Source organism: Natrix helvetica (assembly GCF_964273705.1).
Source record: "Natrix helvetica genome assembly, chromosome: 2".
Lineage (NCBI taxonomy): Eukaryota > Metazoa > Chordata > Lepidosauria > Squamata > Natricidae > Natrix > Natrix helvetica.
Window position 1 is genome coordinate 261,548,265 of NC_138552.1, and position 18,540 is coordinate 261,566,804.

At 33.3% G+C, this 18,540-nt stretch overlaps 1 protein-coding gene across 1 annotated transcript in view; it reads right to left on the reverse strand.

The window, feature by feature from the left end:
• The window catches only part of FANCL (FA complementation group L), a 39,451-nt gene that overhangs the window by 9,303 nt on the left and 11,608 nt on the right, over positions 1 to 18,540 (reverse strand). Inside the window, exons 4-7 of the mRNA XM_081942358.1 lie at positions 17,618 to 17,674; positions 14,856 to 14,953; positions 13,456 to 13,552; positions 8,913 to 8,981 (exon numbers count right to left, since the gene is read on the reverse strand). Of these exons, the coding sequence (XP_081798484.1) occupies positions 8,913 to 8,981; positions 13,456 to 13,552; positions 14,856 to 14,953; positions 17,618 to 17,674 (321 nt within the window). The remainder of the gene's footprint in view (positions 1 to 8,912; positions 8,982 to 13,455; positions 13,553 to 14,855; positions 14,954 to 17,617; positions 17,675 to 18,540) is intronic.

Below are 18,540 nucleotides of genomic sequence, written 5' to 3' on the forward strand. Positions count from 1 at the left end.
AGTACAATTAATCTTTCAATCCTTTTTTTAAAATATTCACTTTTTAAACCTCTTCTAAAGTATTTCTACTTTTTTACATTTAAACTTAAAACTATTCAGAGTACAATCGTGTAACAAGTAGGTTCTTTTGTATTTGATGAAAAATCTCTGTGAATTAATAAGGAAGTAACTTGCAGCTTTATTTTTGCAAAGCATCTGAAAATTATTCTCATGCAAAATTCCAAGTAAAATTCCGAAACAGAGAACACCAAACTATTCCCCCCCTCTCCCAACAGTTACAGCAAAAAGGAGCCCAGTGTTTTACCAGTGGAATGTATTTAATAAGCAAAGTAAAAATTATAGTTTTATGAGGAATATACAAACATGGATCTTTTCATCCATTTTCTTCAAAATGTCAAAAAATAAGTTGTGGATGGTTTAAAAATTGCTTAGGTGAGTTTTTAGGATTTTACACACTTCGAAAATATTTTTAAAAGGAAGGACAGAGCTTCAGAAAGAACATTTGGATTTATTCTCCCTGCTGTTATTAAATTATATTAAAGTGAGGAAGCACTTAAGCAGAAAAGTGTGAATACTGCCAATCTCAGAATGTAACGCTTATTATCTTTAAAAGCATTTTGTTACTTTTATAATACCTGAAGTGATATAATAGTGTCAGTCACTTAACCAGATCTTACAGCATAATATCTTCATCTTAAGTACTATTATTTCCAGTATTTTAATAATTTTCACACTGTCTTGGAATGTGATCTTTTGTGCTCTGATGACACTTAAATTAATAGCATAATTTTCTGGTACTTGCAACAGTTGCTTTCCATTTTGATTTTTTACATTTTCCTACCTCATATACAGACAAATCCTTTTAATAGTCATTTTTATCTTTTTCTTTAGGGAATTCAAAGGAATTTTAGTAAAAATAAAGAGACACCAAGGGATTAGAATTTTGAAATCCAATTAATTTTAATACTAATTGCAATTTTTCAGTGATGTTCCTTGAAAGGTAGCAAAATCTTAGAGTGATCTGCTCATCTGATCTTATTTGCATGTTTCATTGATGATGTAGTTGCCTTTCCATATGCATATCTGAATCTCTGTTAAAAACATTTACACTACTTTGTCATGCAAATTATAAAGAATTTATTCCTAATTTTATACTTCAATTAAATCATTTCTGTACATATTCCCTTTAAATAAATTACAAGTGTTCCATGGCAAGAGATTCAATAATGAAACAGCCAATCTGCTGCCTCATGATTTTTAAGATAGTGTTATTTACTTAGCATATTTATAGTTGTCCCCTAACTTTATCTCAAGGCAGTGAATAAGCATTGATATACAATGCCCCTCCCACTCAAACTAATATGAAAATAACCATTTGCATGTCTCTAAAATAGTAGTGAAAGTAAAGCTCTATTGAACACATTGTATTTTTAAATAAGACAGCAAGAGGAAAATCCACAAAATTTGGAGGTTAATTCTAGAAAAGGTATAGACATTTCATGAATTCTTCGAAAAATGGAGTAGATTGCTAGAGTAGGATAAAGAACTTTTCTGTTCTTTTTCTACTTCAGGATTTCTGCTCCATTTAGAGTATCTGCATGCAGTCCACAATTCTTTTCTCCAATAATTTCAAAGCATGCAGGGGTTGTTCCTCTATCCTGGTCCTATTAGATCTCTCGGCGGCGTTCGATACCATCGACCATGGTATCCTGTTGCACCGGCTAGAGGGGCTGGGAGTCAGAGGCACCGTTTTACGGTGGTTTGGCTCCTACCTCTCTGGTCGGACGCAACGTGTGTTGACAGGGGAGCAGAGTTCGACCCGGAGGCCACTCACATGTGGAGTGCCACAGGGATCGGTGCTCTCGCCCCTCCTGTTCAACACATATATGAAACCGCTGGGCGAGATCATCCGTGGTTTTGGAGTGGGATATCATCTGTATGCTGATGATACTCAGCTATACATTTCCACTCCGAACCACCCCAATGAGGCCGTCGAAATGATGTCCCGGTGCCTGGAGGCCGTACGGGTCTGGATGGATGGCAACTGACTAAAACTCAACCCTTCCAAGACGGAGTGGCTGTGGCTTCCGGCCTCCCGGTTCAACCAGGTGCTTCCATCTCTGGCCATCGGGGGCGTCCAACTAGCCCCCATGGAACAGGTGCGCAATTTGGGCGTCCTCCTGGATACCCGGCTGTCCATGGATAACCATGTAACAGCCGTGGCAAGGGGGGCGTTCCATCAGGTTCGCCTGATGCGCCAATTGCGCCCCTTATTGGACCGGGATGCCCTACGCACAGTCACCCATGCGCTAGTGACGTCTCGCCTGGATTACTGCAATGCTCTCTACATGGGGCTTCCCTTGAGATGCACTCGGAGACTACAGTTGGTCCAGAACGCGGCCGCGCGGGTGATTATGGGGAGGACCAGATACTCCCCTGTAACACCTCTCCTGCGCGAGCTGCACTGGCTGCCTGTGGTCTACCGAGTGCGTTTCAAGGTTTTGATTATGATCTTTAAAGCGCTCCATGGCACAGGGCCTAGTTATATGCAGGATCGCATCCTGCCCCACACATCCCTACGACCAATTCGCTCACACAGAGAGGGACTTCTCCGGGTGCCGTCCGCCAAACAGTGTCGGGGGGCGACACCCAGGAGCAGAGCCTTCTCTGTGATGGGCCCAGCCCTATGGAATGACCTCCCCCGTGACATCAGGATTACTTCCGATCTCCGCTCCTTCCGTGTACAGCTGAAGACCCACCTCTTTCAATTATCCGGCCTGGCTCAATCGCAATCGTAATTTTCCCATTCCTCCAAACTGTTTTTTAAATTGTTCTTAAATATTAATTTTATTGGGTTTTTACAATTGGGGTATTTTAAAGTAGATTTTTAACTGTCTATTGATGTAATTTGTTTCCTCCTCCGTGTATATGTATATGTGTTGTGTATGTATGTACGTTTGGTGTTGTTATGTATTTTATGTTATATGCTCCATTGTACGCCGCCCCGAGTCCTACTTGGAAAGGGAGCGGCTAATAAATCCAAATTTATTATTATTATTATTATTAGATAACCCTCAAGATTGCTATTAATTTACTTTTTTCACATTTGCTTGGGAAAGTATTTCTTTTTGTCATTTACTTAAGCTGGAACCCTTTCTCCAGTATTCCTCCTGGTTTAGACATTGACCAAAAAATTAGTATCAGATTTCAATTAAACATCTCCAGCTGTCAGACATGTTGTACATATTATTGATTTAATCAATAATTTCACTTAAGACTTAGTCATCAAAGGTAGAAAACTTCCATACTTCTTTAGAACATCCAGTATGATGTATTTTAGTAGAACTAATGTGACTAAAAATTCAAAGGAAAAAGCAGTGCCTTAACCCATGAATAAATAACTGCAGTAATTGGACATTTTAAAAAATGAAATAGACAGCAAATGAATTTTGCTAATTAGACAAAAGAAAGTCAGTAACTGAAGTAAGTAGTAGTGCTGGGACTTGTCACTGGAAAGCTCTGAATATATGGCAACTGGAACAATGGCATCAGCCTTGCCCTTGGTACCGATTTCTGACTATTTTAAAATGTCTCTTCTGCACCAGAATTCTCTGGCTGCTGCTGATCCTGCTGTGAGACACCTGCACTGGCTACTAGGCTTGACACGATGCACAAAACCCTACCATCTTCAGCTTGACATTGTGCACGTTATAATTATTCATCCAAATGAATATGTCAGAGCAGCAGCAGCAGACCTCTCATCAGAGCACAAGAAAAATACATCAAAACATTATCAACCCAGCAGGAAGACAGGGACCATAAGGAAAATTACCCATTTTTAATACAGACGCCATAAAGCCATGTCTATTATTATATAAAAAGCAAGAGGGGGGAGAACCACCATCAAGCTTTGAGTCCAAAAGTACTGGTGGAACAGAAAATGAGAAACAGATGTTAGGGGGAAATCAATTATTGTATCTGAAATCTATTTAGATTCTCTTAAAATAAGTTCTGGGCTAGTATTCTAATTTTGACATTTGTCCTCTTTTGAGTTAAGGATCATGTCAACATTTTCATTAAGATGACCTACAATTGTTAGAATTAAATATCTATCAAATGTTAGAACATATATGCTGAATACACAAAACACTAAGAACAATTGAGAATATGCCAATAAATAGCTCACTGAACATGTACAAATCTTTTAATTTTGGGAAAAAACTTAAGCTGAATATCAGTAATACAAAGGAGTAAGAAATAACAAACCAAAAATAAACACGACTCACTTGCTTTCCCTTATTTGATACTTAATTCATTCCTTGCAACAGACCACATTTTATCTATTATCTTACTAGCATTTGTCTAACTTAAAGTCTTGATTTTCCCATCTTTGCCAATTTCTACTAAGATAGACAAATATACATGCTGTGTTTTTTGCTGTTTACCTATAACTTGCAATTGTTCAGTCAGTTTTCTTCGTCAAATATGACTACCTTGGTATTTGATATATTAGTTTTCAGATTCCTTCTCACTGTATCCTACAATCTATCTAATATTCACTGACAATCATTCCAGTTCTTTAACTAATAATGTGGAATCATTTATATATGAATTGAAGTTTCCCTTACTGTAAAATACTAATCTTATTTACAAAATTTAAGTGAAGCCACTACTGCAAATGATCTGGACAATATGCTCTTGATAATGCACCTGGCCCTTTGAATAAACTGAGACAACTGTTTTCCAAACACATTCTTTCCAGTTCTTGTGAGGTGTAGGCCATTCCTTGCCAAAGCTCTTCCTGTAAGTAATGTAAACCATGGTCTAGGAATCCAAAGTTCTCTGTATGGCACTATCTCTTGGGCCAGTAGTTTACTTCTAAAATCCTCTGCTCCCCCATTGGGTGATGACCTTCCATAGGAAGTACAGATGAGAACTTCGCATGTCCTCTTTGGCTTTCCTGCGTAGTTGTTCATAAGTCCTTGATATTGTTTTCAGGCTCTTTGTTGTGTAATTTTTCCCAACATGAAAGAGTAGAAAGGGATAATTAATTGGTGAGCTTGATTATTTTGGTAAGTCTCTCTGCTACATCTTTGTACCTAGGAGACAATACACCTTCCTTGTTAGATTGGTCTGGTCTACCAATTGCTGATTCTGTTCCTTTAAAAAGTAAGTCATCTATCACCAACACATGCCATTTTTTCTGTGGGGAAATCTTGGTTACTTTCCTTCTTGCTACTGGAATACTTGATAAAGTCCCTTCTTTATATGCCTGCATTTTTTCTTCCAGGGAGAGAATGTGAAATTGATTACTCAACTCCAGTAGGGCTGAACTGGACTGGACTAGACAATAGTTTTCTCATTTTTTTTTACCTCTGAGTGACATGTTACCTTCTATCTCCCAACTTCTTTTTTCTGGGTAGGTTTTATTGGTGGGAGTGAATTAGAATTAGCTACATACTTCTCAATCATAATTTGGCATAAGATTGAAACAGCATTAGTCACTCTAGCAGATAACTTCTGTTGGGACTTGGAATGTAGGAGTCTTGTCTCTTCCTAGTATTGTTAAAATTCACAATTGTTTCTAATACTACTAGTCATGCTATTTTGCTTGATTATCTATATGTAATATAGGATTTGAAAGCAGCATTCTGACTCATCTTATACCCCAGTTAACAGTAGTGCAAGAACAATATGGGTGCCACAGAGTTTGGCTCTCTTCCTACTACTACTATTTAAGAGCTAATAAGAGAAGATCATGTCTTGTTATACGATCAATATCATTAATTTGGTAAAGTTACCCCATTATATTTCACTAACCAGATGAAGCTGGAAATGTTTAAGTATATATCTGCTTTTTGGAGACTATAAGTCTGGAAAGGCAAGCTTAGCTAAATTCCAATAAGACAATCTACAGTTTTGTCCAAAAACATCTTGGCTCAGGATGACCCTAGTGTTAGCTCTAGGTAGGGATGCCATACTAATAAAGTTTCACGTCATTGATTTTGGAGTAATTCATAACTTATGGATCCTGTTGGAACAGCAGAGGAAAGCTGTAGCTGGGGATAAAAATGCATAACCAGGATGTTAAAAAGTTGAGACTTTAGTGTAAAGAAACACCAATACTCTGTCACTATTCTGGTTAACAGGTCTAATTAAGGCTGGTTTTGAGCTACATGCTATATAGCTTGGCTCACAACATTGTCGTTTTCTCAAGATGAAATGTGTCAGGCTGATTTGACTATGAAAGGAGGAAGCACAAAGGGTCTTGTAGCATTTCCCAAGAAATCATGTATACTCATATTATTTTTGGCAGGCTAGGATCTTTAAACTACAGACTATCTTGCAAGTCAATATATTGTTGCCAACATCCCACTAGTTAGGAAGTACCTACAGTACACTGATACACAGCAATTTTTTATTTGTTGAACATGGTAACAAACTATACCTAATGAATACTTTTACACAGAATTAGGACATAGTTCTTTAAAAATGTTCTAATGTAACAATTAAATCTTCACTATTTCAATATGAATGTTATTCATATTGCTTGATGTTATTTAAGATTTGCTTATTTTACATAGGCATGCACGTTCACACAAAAATACTTCAGTTTACAGATTATGCTTTGAAAGCTTTATACCAGGATTCTTTTCACAGAAATATATTTACTGTATTAATATGTTAGTACTTATGTCATCCCATATTTACAACACTTGACCATTATTTTATTTATTGTTGTTAAAATATTTATGTATCACTTATTTGAAAAGCTAAAACAGTTTATACATTAGTACAATAAATAAAAACTAGATTAAAAACAAAAGAATAAAAATAATTTATTAAATACAAAATGCAATATTAGGGAGTTATGATGGGGTAACAAAAATATAAAAAGGTGAATTTTAAAACATTTAAGATATTAGTATTGAGCCTGAATGAAATGTTCATTTTTAAAATGTTATATTTGAAAATACTGCTATTTTTACCAATTACTAGTCAAAATTAAACAGTTTGTTTTTGTTAGGGTGTATTTGTCCAGCTTATAATATTAATAAGAAAATCTTAATGAAGATATTGAGGCTTTTAAGAAAATGAATGAGACTATCAGAGATTTTAATAGGTCCTGACATAAATATTCACAAAATGTATCTGTAGAAAGATTTTTTTTTTCAAATTTACATTAATATAGTAGTCTAAAAGCTTAATATATTCTTATTTGCTTTGAAAACAGATGCTATTGAATTAGAAGGCTGGTAACATCGGGAAAACGAAAGAAAGATTACCCAGCTTTGAAGCTACAACCAGAAGGAAACCATAGGTTAGAAATTTAAAGCTTTGTTGGCCAATGGCATAGGCTTAATACCATAAGAGATTGTAAACTAGAAAGCAAATAAGGTGAGCAAATTATATTTTGCTTTTTCTAAGGAAAAGGAAAGTATACTGCCAATTGTCTATTGATTATACATAGAACCCAATACATGGTTTTGGAAATTTGGGTGAGACGGTGAGCATGAAGCATGTAGTATAATTTTAACATTCAGCATCTTGAAATTTCATATAACACAGCCACATGTTTTAGCCTTTATTTAAAAAGTGTGCATTAGGGCTGAAGATAGCTAGGCTTTCTTGTGCTGCTCTCTTTATACCCGATGGCATAAGAACAATACCAAAACTATTCATTATACAGTATATGAAAAGGATAAAAAAATTAAGCATTTTGCATTCTTGCCAGAGGGGGGCATCCCATCAACAGCATAAATTTTTAATTGTGTGAAAATAAAGTATGGTTTGCAAGAATCTATCTTTAGCAACATTTTCTACCAGGATAAGATGTAGTATTCACTATGTCATAAGTAATTTCTGATTAGCTGTATCTTGTAACTATTTCTGCCTGTCTCAGGTGTATCTTATTAAAGGTTCCAAGTCATATTTATACATTCACAGAATATTTCTAAAGCCGCGGCAATGCTTGCTAAGGATTTAGAAACTGTGATATGCTGGCATTCAAGTCATCAGACCTATTAAGAAACAACGAGAATTTCCAGTAAACTGCAATTAACATGAACAAGAAACTGCAGAATATGAATTACTATAACCTTAGAAGCAGAAATTATATATTGCTAAAGTGCTTTCTGAATGTTGAACATCTAACTGGTAGGTTGTCAATAGCCAATATACACTTTAATCTGTTTTGCCCCAGAAGTACATCTTGCACTATCAGCTTTTATTGCAGCTTTCAGATTCTATATACATCCTCTTTTATTTTTGTACAACTCAAAGCAGCATACCTTTGTCCCTCACTCCCAACCCCCTGCCTTCCCAAACACACAATAACCACCCTGTGAAAGAGATTGGTCAGGGAGAATGAGTAGCCCCAAAACACCCAGCTGGTTTGCACGCCTAATGGAGAGCCAGAATTTACATCTCCTGGAATTCTGGTCTAGCACTTTAGCCACTACACCAAACTAGCTTTATGTCTCAGATTACACCGTGTTCATTTTTAGAAATATTAATATCTGAGATTGGAGATAATTTTGCCACCACAGAATAGGATTTAGAAGCAATGTTATGCTAATGAAGCAAAAGTTTAGTAACCCCTTGGCTTGTGAATAATTCCTATTGAACACTATTGGATAAACATCCATAAGATTCACTGGAAGAAAAAATCTTTTTTGCTTTCAATATTATTTTATTCAAAATGGTGAATAATTAACATACAAACATACTCTTAAACCAGGAACTCATTTTATGGTTCATTGAATAATATAACATTTATATTACATTCAAGATTAATTTAATTGAATTATTAATTCATACAGTAGAAATTGTTTAAACCGTATATTAGATGAGCCTAACATCTTCTAAAATACATACATACTTCACAAGGGAACAAATGGATGGTTGCTTACCTGTGGAGTCCAGGAAAAAGAAAACTGAACTGGTAAGTCAATAAGACAGTCTGGTTGCTCTCTGGGATACTGACACATTAAAAAAAAGAATACCCACAATGTTTATTCCTTATGAGAATTTTTTGCAGAAAAGCAAACACATAAACATATTACCTCTTTTTCATAAACAGAAAAGCCATTCTAATAATAATTAATTAAATTTATATGCCATCTGATTCCCAGCAACTTCTAAAATATTGTATAAAGAACGTAAGGATTTTTCCAAATATTTTCCTAAATGTAGGAACATATTATTTAAAACTATTTTGTCAGGAAACCGTCATTCAAATTTTAGATTCAACTGTGAAGAATTTCCTTATAATTGTTATTAAGAATTCATCCAATTCCAATAAAAACATGGTATTTTAAAGTTGCTATTTATCAGTAAGAATAAAAAATATTTCCAATGTATTTTTTTTAAAAAACTGAGTTGTCTAGCTTCACAGAATCTGTCATTCACATCCTACTACTGATTTCATTGTGTACATGTCTGTATATATGTATACATGTGTGCATACTTGTGTGTATGTATTCAAACACACTCACATTTTCTCTCCCAAAAATTCTGTTCCAACTGATGTACATTGAATGAGTACAACAGCAGCAATAAAACCAATGAGCAATACAAAAATAGATGCATTGATTAAAATATCAATAATTTTCCCTAATTCACCTTAATAAAACTAATTATTAAAATTCAGAACATCTGATGTTTAGAGAAACCAAAGTTAAATATAAACATAATTTAAATCTTCCGAAATAAATCTACCCAAATATTGGATACTTGCCACCTACTAGTTTGAATAATGTACTATTCTGCTTTGTTTTTAGTCTCCCTAACTTAATTCAGTAGTAGACCACATCCAATTGACTGTTATGGTAATGAACTTCAGTTTGTCTGTAACTTTATATCTGCCTTTGGTAATCTCCCACTGATTCTTCACACCTGCTCCTCATCTAGGTTACACTCAAATTTATTTTCATTTCTCTGGCTACTTGGTATTCAAATTTGCACTTATATTTGATTATGTATACTATGTTTTATGTTCCCTGCTGTACTTTCCATTTTAAAAACAAAAGTTTTATGGCTTGCAAAAGCTCTTATGCTTTGTTATTATGATATTTTTAGTCAGTTACATTAATAACTTTTGAACAAGCGACAAAATAGGAAAGGAGTGATTAAGGGAATTCATCTGAATCACAGATGAGAAGCCATATACTATTTTTTTCCTCTGCAAACTACTTCTTGGATTTAGAAAAATAAATTAAGTTATATTAAATATCTAAATCTTGAAGAAAACAATACTGTATTTAAATAAGGAAACTGAATTTTCAGCCTTTCATATATTAGAAAAAAACCTCAACTTAAAAAAAATAGCAATAAATTAGTGTGAAAACCTGTAGAAAATATGAATTTGGTAGCAGATAATTCAGCAATATAAAGGATTTGTTCAATTGGAAGAATAACAGGAACATTCAATTGAATTTACTGTTTATTAAAAATCCAATAATTATAGTTTGAAAATACAGATCTTAAGTTATTGGTTACTAACTAATATAAATATCTTACATTTCTCCTGAATATATTATTAACTTATTTATGCAATATAATTACGTGCATTCGCTCGCGCGCACACACACACAGAGTGTACACCTATACATTTACAAGTTACTTAAATTTCTTATTGTACTTGTAAAATTTTCCATAAAAATAACTCTTAATGGTAAAAATGTTGTAAGAAAATTGGTAGTTCCATGACTTCATAAGTTCTACTTTTAATTTAAGCATTACAATATTAACCACATTATCAAGTATGTATCCAAATATGTAACCAACATGTATATCGTTCAGAAATTCCAAAGATTAAAAATTAATCATTTCATTTAGTATCATTTTATTCTGATGTAGAATTTATAGTACCTATTTATTTAAAGGAAATAAAATATACAATATTTTTAATAATCTCTCCACAATATTTCAAACAAAATATCATTTAAAGTACTGCTTCATTAATCTGAAATGTTATTTTGTCTCATTTTACTAGTATCATGCATGTCTGAAAATGTTTATTCTAAATATGTTGATATTTAGTTTCCCAATCTGAAAAATATGAAGCTTCCTCTTGAACACAAAATATTTCTTTAGGCATATTAAAATTGCATTGGCTATAAATGCTAAAATAATTTTTGCTTTCTTCTGATATAGTGTACTCCATACATAAGGTTAGCTTCTCAGTGAAATCTGCAATAACTAATATTAGAAAGAAAAAGAAGAGGTAAACGTTAAAAACTTAAATGAGGTTTTAGTATTAAATAAAAGGGCTTCAAATATAATGCCCCAATTCTAATCAGTGAACTGATTCTGAGAAATGAGAACTACGTCTGAGAAATATGGCATAAACAAAACTCCCTTATCTATCCTTAGAGCAGCATAATGTAAATTATTTGTTACATTAAAAAGTAGTTTCTTTCATTTTTCCCCCCATACAGGCAATCAATGCCACAGCTGAATTTATCAAATATCACTATGGGAAGAGGGAAACAAAATTCTATGTACTCTCTTCACATTATACATGATTTTATAAATCTCCACTAGATTAGTGCCTGTATACTGTGTGGAAACAGGGGACAATCAGCATAAATTAATGGTGGAGGAAGAAGCAAAAGGCAGAATTGTATCAATTTCTTTTGTAAATCCACATAAAGTTATTTGTTCCATTGAAGAAACATAAATAAGGAATTCCCTGAACTGACATTTTATAATTTTAGAATACTCTAAGAGAAGAGGGTATTTTAAGATTATTGATTTCAATGAGAATTCAGTTTAATATATGCTTAAATTTCTTCGTTTGAAATCAATAACACTTGAATGTATTTCACTTTGGCAGAATTGTCCACAAAAATATATTGCTTTTGTTTCTTTAAAGAAATGTAACATATGAATGAACTGCTCAGAACATTTATTACATAAATTACTACAAATCAAATTCCCACGTCATAAAGCACACGTTTCATATATTAATTTTCTCCAGTGGCAAGTTTAAATGCCAGACACATTTTTTAAAAGGACAAACACAATTGATCCTTTCATCATTATAATCTTGTGAAACAGAGTTGATTGATGATCATGAGTTTCAACTAGATACTTGCATAATCTGTTCTTTGCAAGCTGCAACTAAAATAACTTTCCAGCCAATATTTTCATCTTGGTAACATAAAACAGAGTATAAAAAGAAACTGAATTTGAATCTTCTTGGTTTAAGTACTGTTTTGTAAGTACTGCCTCAAAAGGCATAGACAGCATTTTAAAACTTTATTCCATATTTAATTAAATGTACATAAACACATCGAATTAACTTAAAAGATTTCATTAAAGATTTCATTCAAGTGTTTGCTCTTCATATTACTGATTAGAAAAAAAATAATGACAAATTAAGAAGACAGCTATTGCATCTGAAAAGCACTATAATGTGCTCTCTGCAGCTGATCTAGACTACAATCCTACCCACTTATGAACAGTTATCTAAAACCAAGCCTCTGCTTTGTGAGCATGCTTAGGCTATCATAAGGTTAGTAAAAAATAGAAGGCAAGGTAAGTGTGATTGATAGTGAATGATGGGAAATTGAATGTTGTCATGACTGTAATTTTATTGTATGGCCCCACCAATTCTTGCTTATAGGCAAATGGTATCTCTTGCAGATATTCTAATGCACCATTGTTGCTACTTTGTCATGTCGTTGTTTGTAGTCAGTCTGTACAATCTTCTTACAGCAGTTAACCAGGTGGTCCACTGTTTCTTTAGCTTCCTCGCAGAAGTGCACTTGTGGTCTAATATTATTGTTATTAAATGTATTTGCTGCCCATCTCACAATCTATGGCTGTGGCAATCACTACATTGTTTTATCACTGTTCCCCCCACCTCCCACAGTTACCTTTGTGGGAAGAACTACTAAAAACTGGCTGTCATCTCCATCATTATCCAGCAATGTCTTGGCTGGAAACAAATTCCTGTGGTATCCAGACTTTTGCCACTCCTTCAAACTCTTTTCCATAATTTCTTTTTCCAACATCCATCCACCCATTTGTCACATCCTAATACCTCTCCCTGCAATACATCCTCTTATGCCCCATACCTTTTCAACCCTTACTAAAATACAATTTTGTAACTTGCTCTCTTAAGTAAAATAATTGAGCCTCTGATAAATATTTGAAATCCAGCTGAATAGAAATAGAAAAACCTAATTCTCATATCAATCTAGAACACTGCCTAGATCATTAATTCTTCAATCTAAATCCAAAATTCTCTCTTGTACCATTAGCTCCTTTATATTAGAAACTTCTATATGTTTCAATTTTGCTGCATAATTTAAATTGAAAACAAAAACAATTCTTAAGATACAAATGATTATATATGATTATTCAGCTAATCAATAGCCATAAAAATCTTGTATGTGGCAGTTTCATCAAGTTATGATTTTCTCCCAACATTTTAAAAACTCTTACTTTTGAATTTATTTTCAAAGTGATTTGATGATCGCGACTAGAAGAATCTTCAGCTTTTAGCCTGATAGTACTAAAAGCAGGATCAATAAACAGAACCCTACAAAAAAGAAAATAAGTTCTGAAGTAAGCCTATTAGTAATTCATTCCTATTAATTTTTCTAAATATATTAATTGGAAATCATATATATAACAGTCCTTTTTGCTGTTATAAATTTACTGCTGTTAATATGTAAGTAAACTGTTTGATTCAGTCATATACTTTTTGAGTTATTTATACTATATGTCAGAACTCATGCTATGGAAATTAACACACGTTTCAGTTTTCTATCACTGGAACCTTTGGCATATAAAGTATGCTTCTGTCAGCCTTTATTTCTCTACATATTAAACTTCCTGGAAAAATTTTCATTTTCATCCTTTTTTGCCGTCACTTTTTATATACTGATCCAGAAAAAAAAAGTTACCCCGCACTTACAGGAAAATATTACGAAGTGGATATTTAATATAGGTATATAGATATAAACTCTATATACCTATATTAAATATATTCTATCTCCTGCTTTATACTCTTAAGCATATTTCTCACAACACTGTTTTGTCTGGAGCTATAAAACCAACTTTAACATATTTATATTTCACAGAAAATGTTTTTTCAAACAAGTGAAATAGTCAATAGATAGAATTATTTTTAAAATTCATTCTAGAGGTAGATATTCAAAATGGTAATAGGTAAAATTAGGAGGGAGAATGGCAGATAAAAGTTTTAATTGTAACCCATCAGGTTACAATTAAATGTAATACATGTAATAATATTTCTTTTTCCTTGTGCATTTTGGTCTGCACTAACCATATTAGTCCAGGCAGTCACTACTGAAAGTTACTAAGGTAAGATAGGTAGAAATATAAAGGCTGGTTGATCACATCATGGCACATTGTGCCTGCTTTTCCAAAACAGAATGATTGCTGCTACGATACAATATAGTGTAATTATCTTTGTATTTACTCTTTCAGATAGGGTATCAGAATATAAATGAAGTGACCCTCTAACAATATTCTTCCTTAAAAACATTCTGACTTTCTGACAGAAATCAGGCTGAATTGGAAAGGAGTCAGACTCAGTTCTTACAAGCCAAAAGTTAAGCTAGATAGTTCCCCTAAGTACAGAGCAAGAAGCCCAAAACACTAATATCCTAAAGTAAAGTGGGAGTTTTACTCTAAATAATCAAATTCAGAATAAGAGTTAAGTATAAATGACATTAGCTTTTAACTATAACTATTTAAAAAGCAAAATTGTAAGTAACTGAAATAATCAGAGCAAAATCCAGTATACTGTATATAAATATTTTAAAAGCTGGCAGGTTAACTTTTTGGTACTTGCAAAAGATAATAAACATGAATACTTATTCCATCCCAAATTTTCTATATCTCCGATGAGGCCAGAATAATATTGTGGAGGTGGTTGAGCACACAATTCTTCTGTGTTTTTCAAAGCAAGTTCCTGTTTTTATATTTTTAAAAAAAGTTTATTTAGTTCATTTTTGTGACTTGGTTCCTGTCTGTTTATCTATCTAAGTATCTATCTAATCATCTACCAAATCTATCTATGAATCTTAAAATTAAAACCATAAATATTTCTGCTTATATTCTTGTTCAGTATGATGTACACTACTACAACTATTCACATTACTCAGAAATAAACTTGAAAATAATCAAAGTGATAAGGGGCAGGTAATTGTTCATAAGTTCATAAATATACAACTACCTGAAAGTAAACGCAATTCAATTGGATTCATTTCTCGTAGATATCAATTGACTGCAATTCTAATCATGAGGATTTTAGATGGATAGCAGAGGTCTCTTGGCTAAAACTGAAAAACCTTAATCCATTAAACTGCTTTTAAACACTTGGCTAGCAACCCCATCACATTTTAAACAGGTATTATTCTATGCATATATGCATATATATGAAGTATGTATCAGAGTTTAAAAAATGGTAATAGTCAAACACTCTGGCTAAAAGCACCCTTTAAAAAGAAATGAATGCACCCTTTAAATGAATGGCTGTCTTAATGGGAAGATACATATAAAAATTCTCAACGTCAGCACAATCCCTCTAGGAGTATAGTGCAGCTTTTTTAATTGCACTTAGTTAAAAAAAAATGAAGCTGAGAAGGAATTTTTGGCGACTATATAAATAAAAAATAATAAAATAAAAAATAATCTAAACAAATTAAAAGTGATCTGATAACAATCTCATAACATGTGATTCCTTTCCTCTTATTATTCTTTTCCTTTATCACCACCCAGGTGCTCAAGATGGCTAAAAACAGAGAAGACTACAAAATCCAATTTCAATTCAGTTTCTAAAAGTTCAATTTTTAAAGATTATCTGCAATAAATACAGTGTTTTCTCTAGGTAATGTACTCATGCAAACCACAAATTATGCAGCATTGCAATGCAGAATTTACACTTAATTTTTTACATTCAATAGCCTTGTGCGGGACAAAATTGGCTTCTTTGCTTTAATCTTTTTATAAAATCAAGGTACAAAGATGTGGATTTCATAGCACAGGGAAGGAAGGGCATATCCTTAGAAAACAATTAACATACAAAATAATAATTAAAAGATAGGCTTTTTCATGGGAGTTAAGGGACTAGTTAACATGAGCCTTCCTCATGCTCTTTATAGTCTTCTTTTAAGGGCTATATGAGTGCTACGATAAGGGAGTAATCCATCTTTAAAAGAATTAATAATTTTGAAAAGTCATAAAATAATGGAAGGTATGGAAAAGTCTATGATAAAAATGTCAAAAGAACTATCTAAAAGATACATTTATACCACATTATATGCTGCATTTACTACAAAGGGTACTTTCTTGAATGGCATTCTCTGAGGAGCAAAATATTGTTATGCTTTAAAGAGAAAAGTCAAATCCTCTGTAGTAATAATTGCACTCTAAACATTTTAAGCAAAGTACTATTTACAGACTCAGAAAAGGGAATTAAAAGGGGAAAGCACACTGAAGCACACTACAAATGAAATATTCATATTTTATTTATGACATGAATGAAAATAGTTCTTGTAGAACCTGTCACCAGACTTAATTTTATTAGTTATTATTTCTACTTACCACTATAAAATCAGAATTTATTATTTATCATTATTTATTTATTAAACTTATAGGCCATCATCTAACCTCAAAATAATGAAATATATACCCCTATATCAAAACCATACACTGTACATGGTAGTGCTCAAGAATGTGTGTGTGTGTGTGTGTGTGTATGTGTGTGTGTGTGTATGTGTGTGTGTGTGTATGTATGTATGTATGTATGTGTGTGTGTGTGTGTGTGTGTTGTATTTGTGCTGATAAATAAATAAAGGGAGACTAGTATAGATCCATTTCAAGCTATTTAGCTCTCATCAGCTAGCCATACTCTTACTGGGATTTGAATATATATACATATATATACATACATATATATACTTACTGGGATTTGAATATATATACATATATATATATATACATACATACATACATACATACATATATATATACACATATATATATATATGTATTTGTGTTACAAATATTTTTATTTATTTATCAGCACAAATACAACACACACACACATATGTATGTATATATGTATGTATGTATGTGTGTGTGTGTGTGTGTGTGTGTGTGTGTGTATATTTGTTTTCGTAGATTTTCACGGGTGTAGGTATGCTGGTTTTGTTGTATTCGGGTCTTTTCATATGCTACTAGATTCATATAGCTAACTCTTAATAAGCACACAACAAGGAAGAAAAATGGACTTTCAATACAGGTACTCCTTGTTCTGTCTTATCAATATTGATCCTACCCAAGAAAAACTGAACACTGTTTATTATTAACAACAAAATAACTATCTAGTTTGCATATTGACTATTCATCATCACAAAAATGATTTTATAACAGCTAGTTTTGCAGGAGTATATTTATAACTATTGACTTGAAAAGTGAAATTTATAAGCAATAACATTATCCTGTACAGATAACTATTTTACTTTAAAATGTAGGTTTTAAAATTATTAATGAAACGGATCCCTTGTTAATTATAGCATTATTGATAATCAGGAAATTGTCATCAGTAGTCCTCCACAAAATTGTAACTCACCAAAATAGTCTTCAACTCTACCATGAAACTGATTAGATCTGAAGAATGTTCCAACCTCTGAAACAACAATTTTTTTTGTCAATGACTTTATGCAATTTATTTTTACATTATGCTAGATTTATACTATTTTTGCAATATTTAGCTGGCAACTAATACTCTTAAAGTGAGGTTGAAGACACACATGAAATTAGCACTGGGGTATAGTTCAGAAAAAAATCAGATAGTTAAAGTGTCCATTCACTGATTGATGGTCATAATGTGATAACATAATCCATGTTCCCTCCGAGAGATGAGGGAGCCTCCCTCATCTCTCAGCGGGAACATGGATTATGTTATCACATTATGACCATCAATCAGCGAATGGACATTACCAATTGAGTGGATTTCCACCATTACTCCAAAAATCTCAAGGGTCCCCATACCCAGTCTGTGGACCAATACCAGTCTACAGCCAGTTAGGAACAAGGTCACAGAGCTGGAGGTGAGCTGAAGGCATGTCTTTCACCTCCAGCTATGCAGTGAGTCTACCACTCCTGGGCTCCGTGTCCCTCTTCTTTGTTTCTCTCTCTCTCTCCCCCTTGGAGAGAGAAGAATGCTGCATCACCCCCACCTTCTGCCCTGATGTGACCCCTGCAGCACCTGGGCCTACTCCTCCGGAAGCAGTTGTCATTTTCAGTGTTCTAACAATTCCTTGCAGAAAATGGTAGTGGCTTTCTGCCCTGATCAGTTGCTCAACAGGAGATTGAAAAGCTCTCTTGGCTCTTGGTTTGGGAAACCAGATCCCGCATCTAAAGTGGCAGCTTCAGGATGAGTTTCCCAAAACCCTATCCTTGCTATAAATTCTTCATTCAAGCATTTTTTGACATTTTATTTCCTTATTTAATAGTAGACCTTATAACAGTTATAGACATATGACTCCTTCA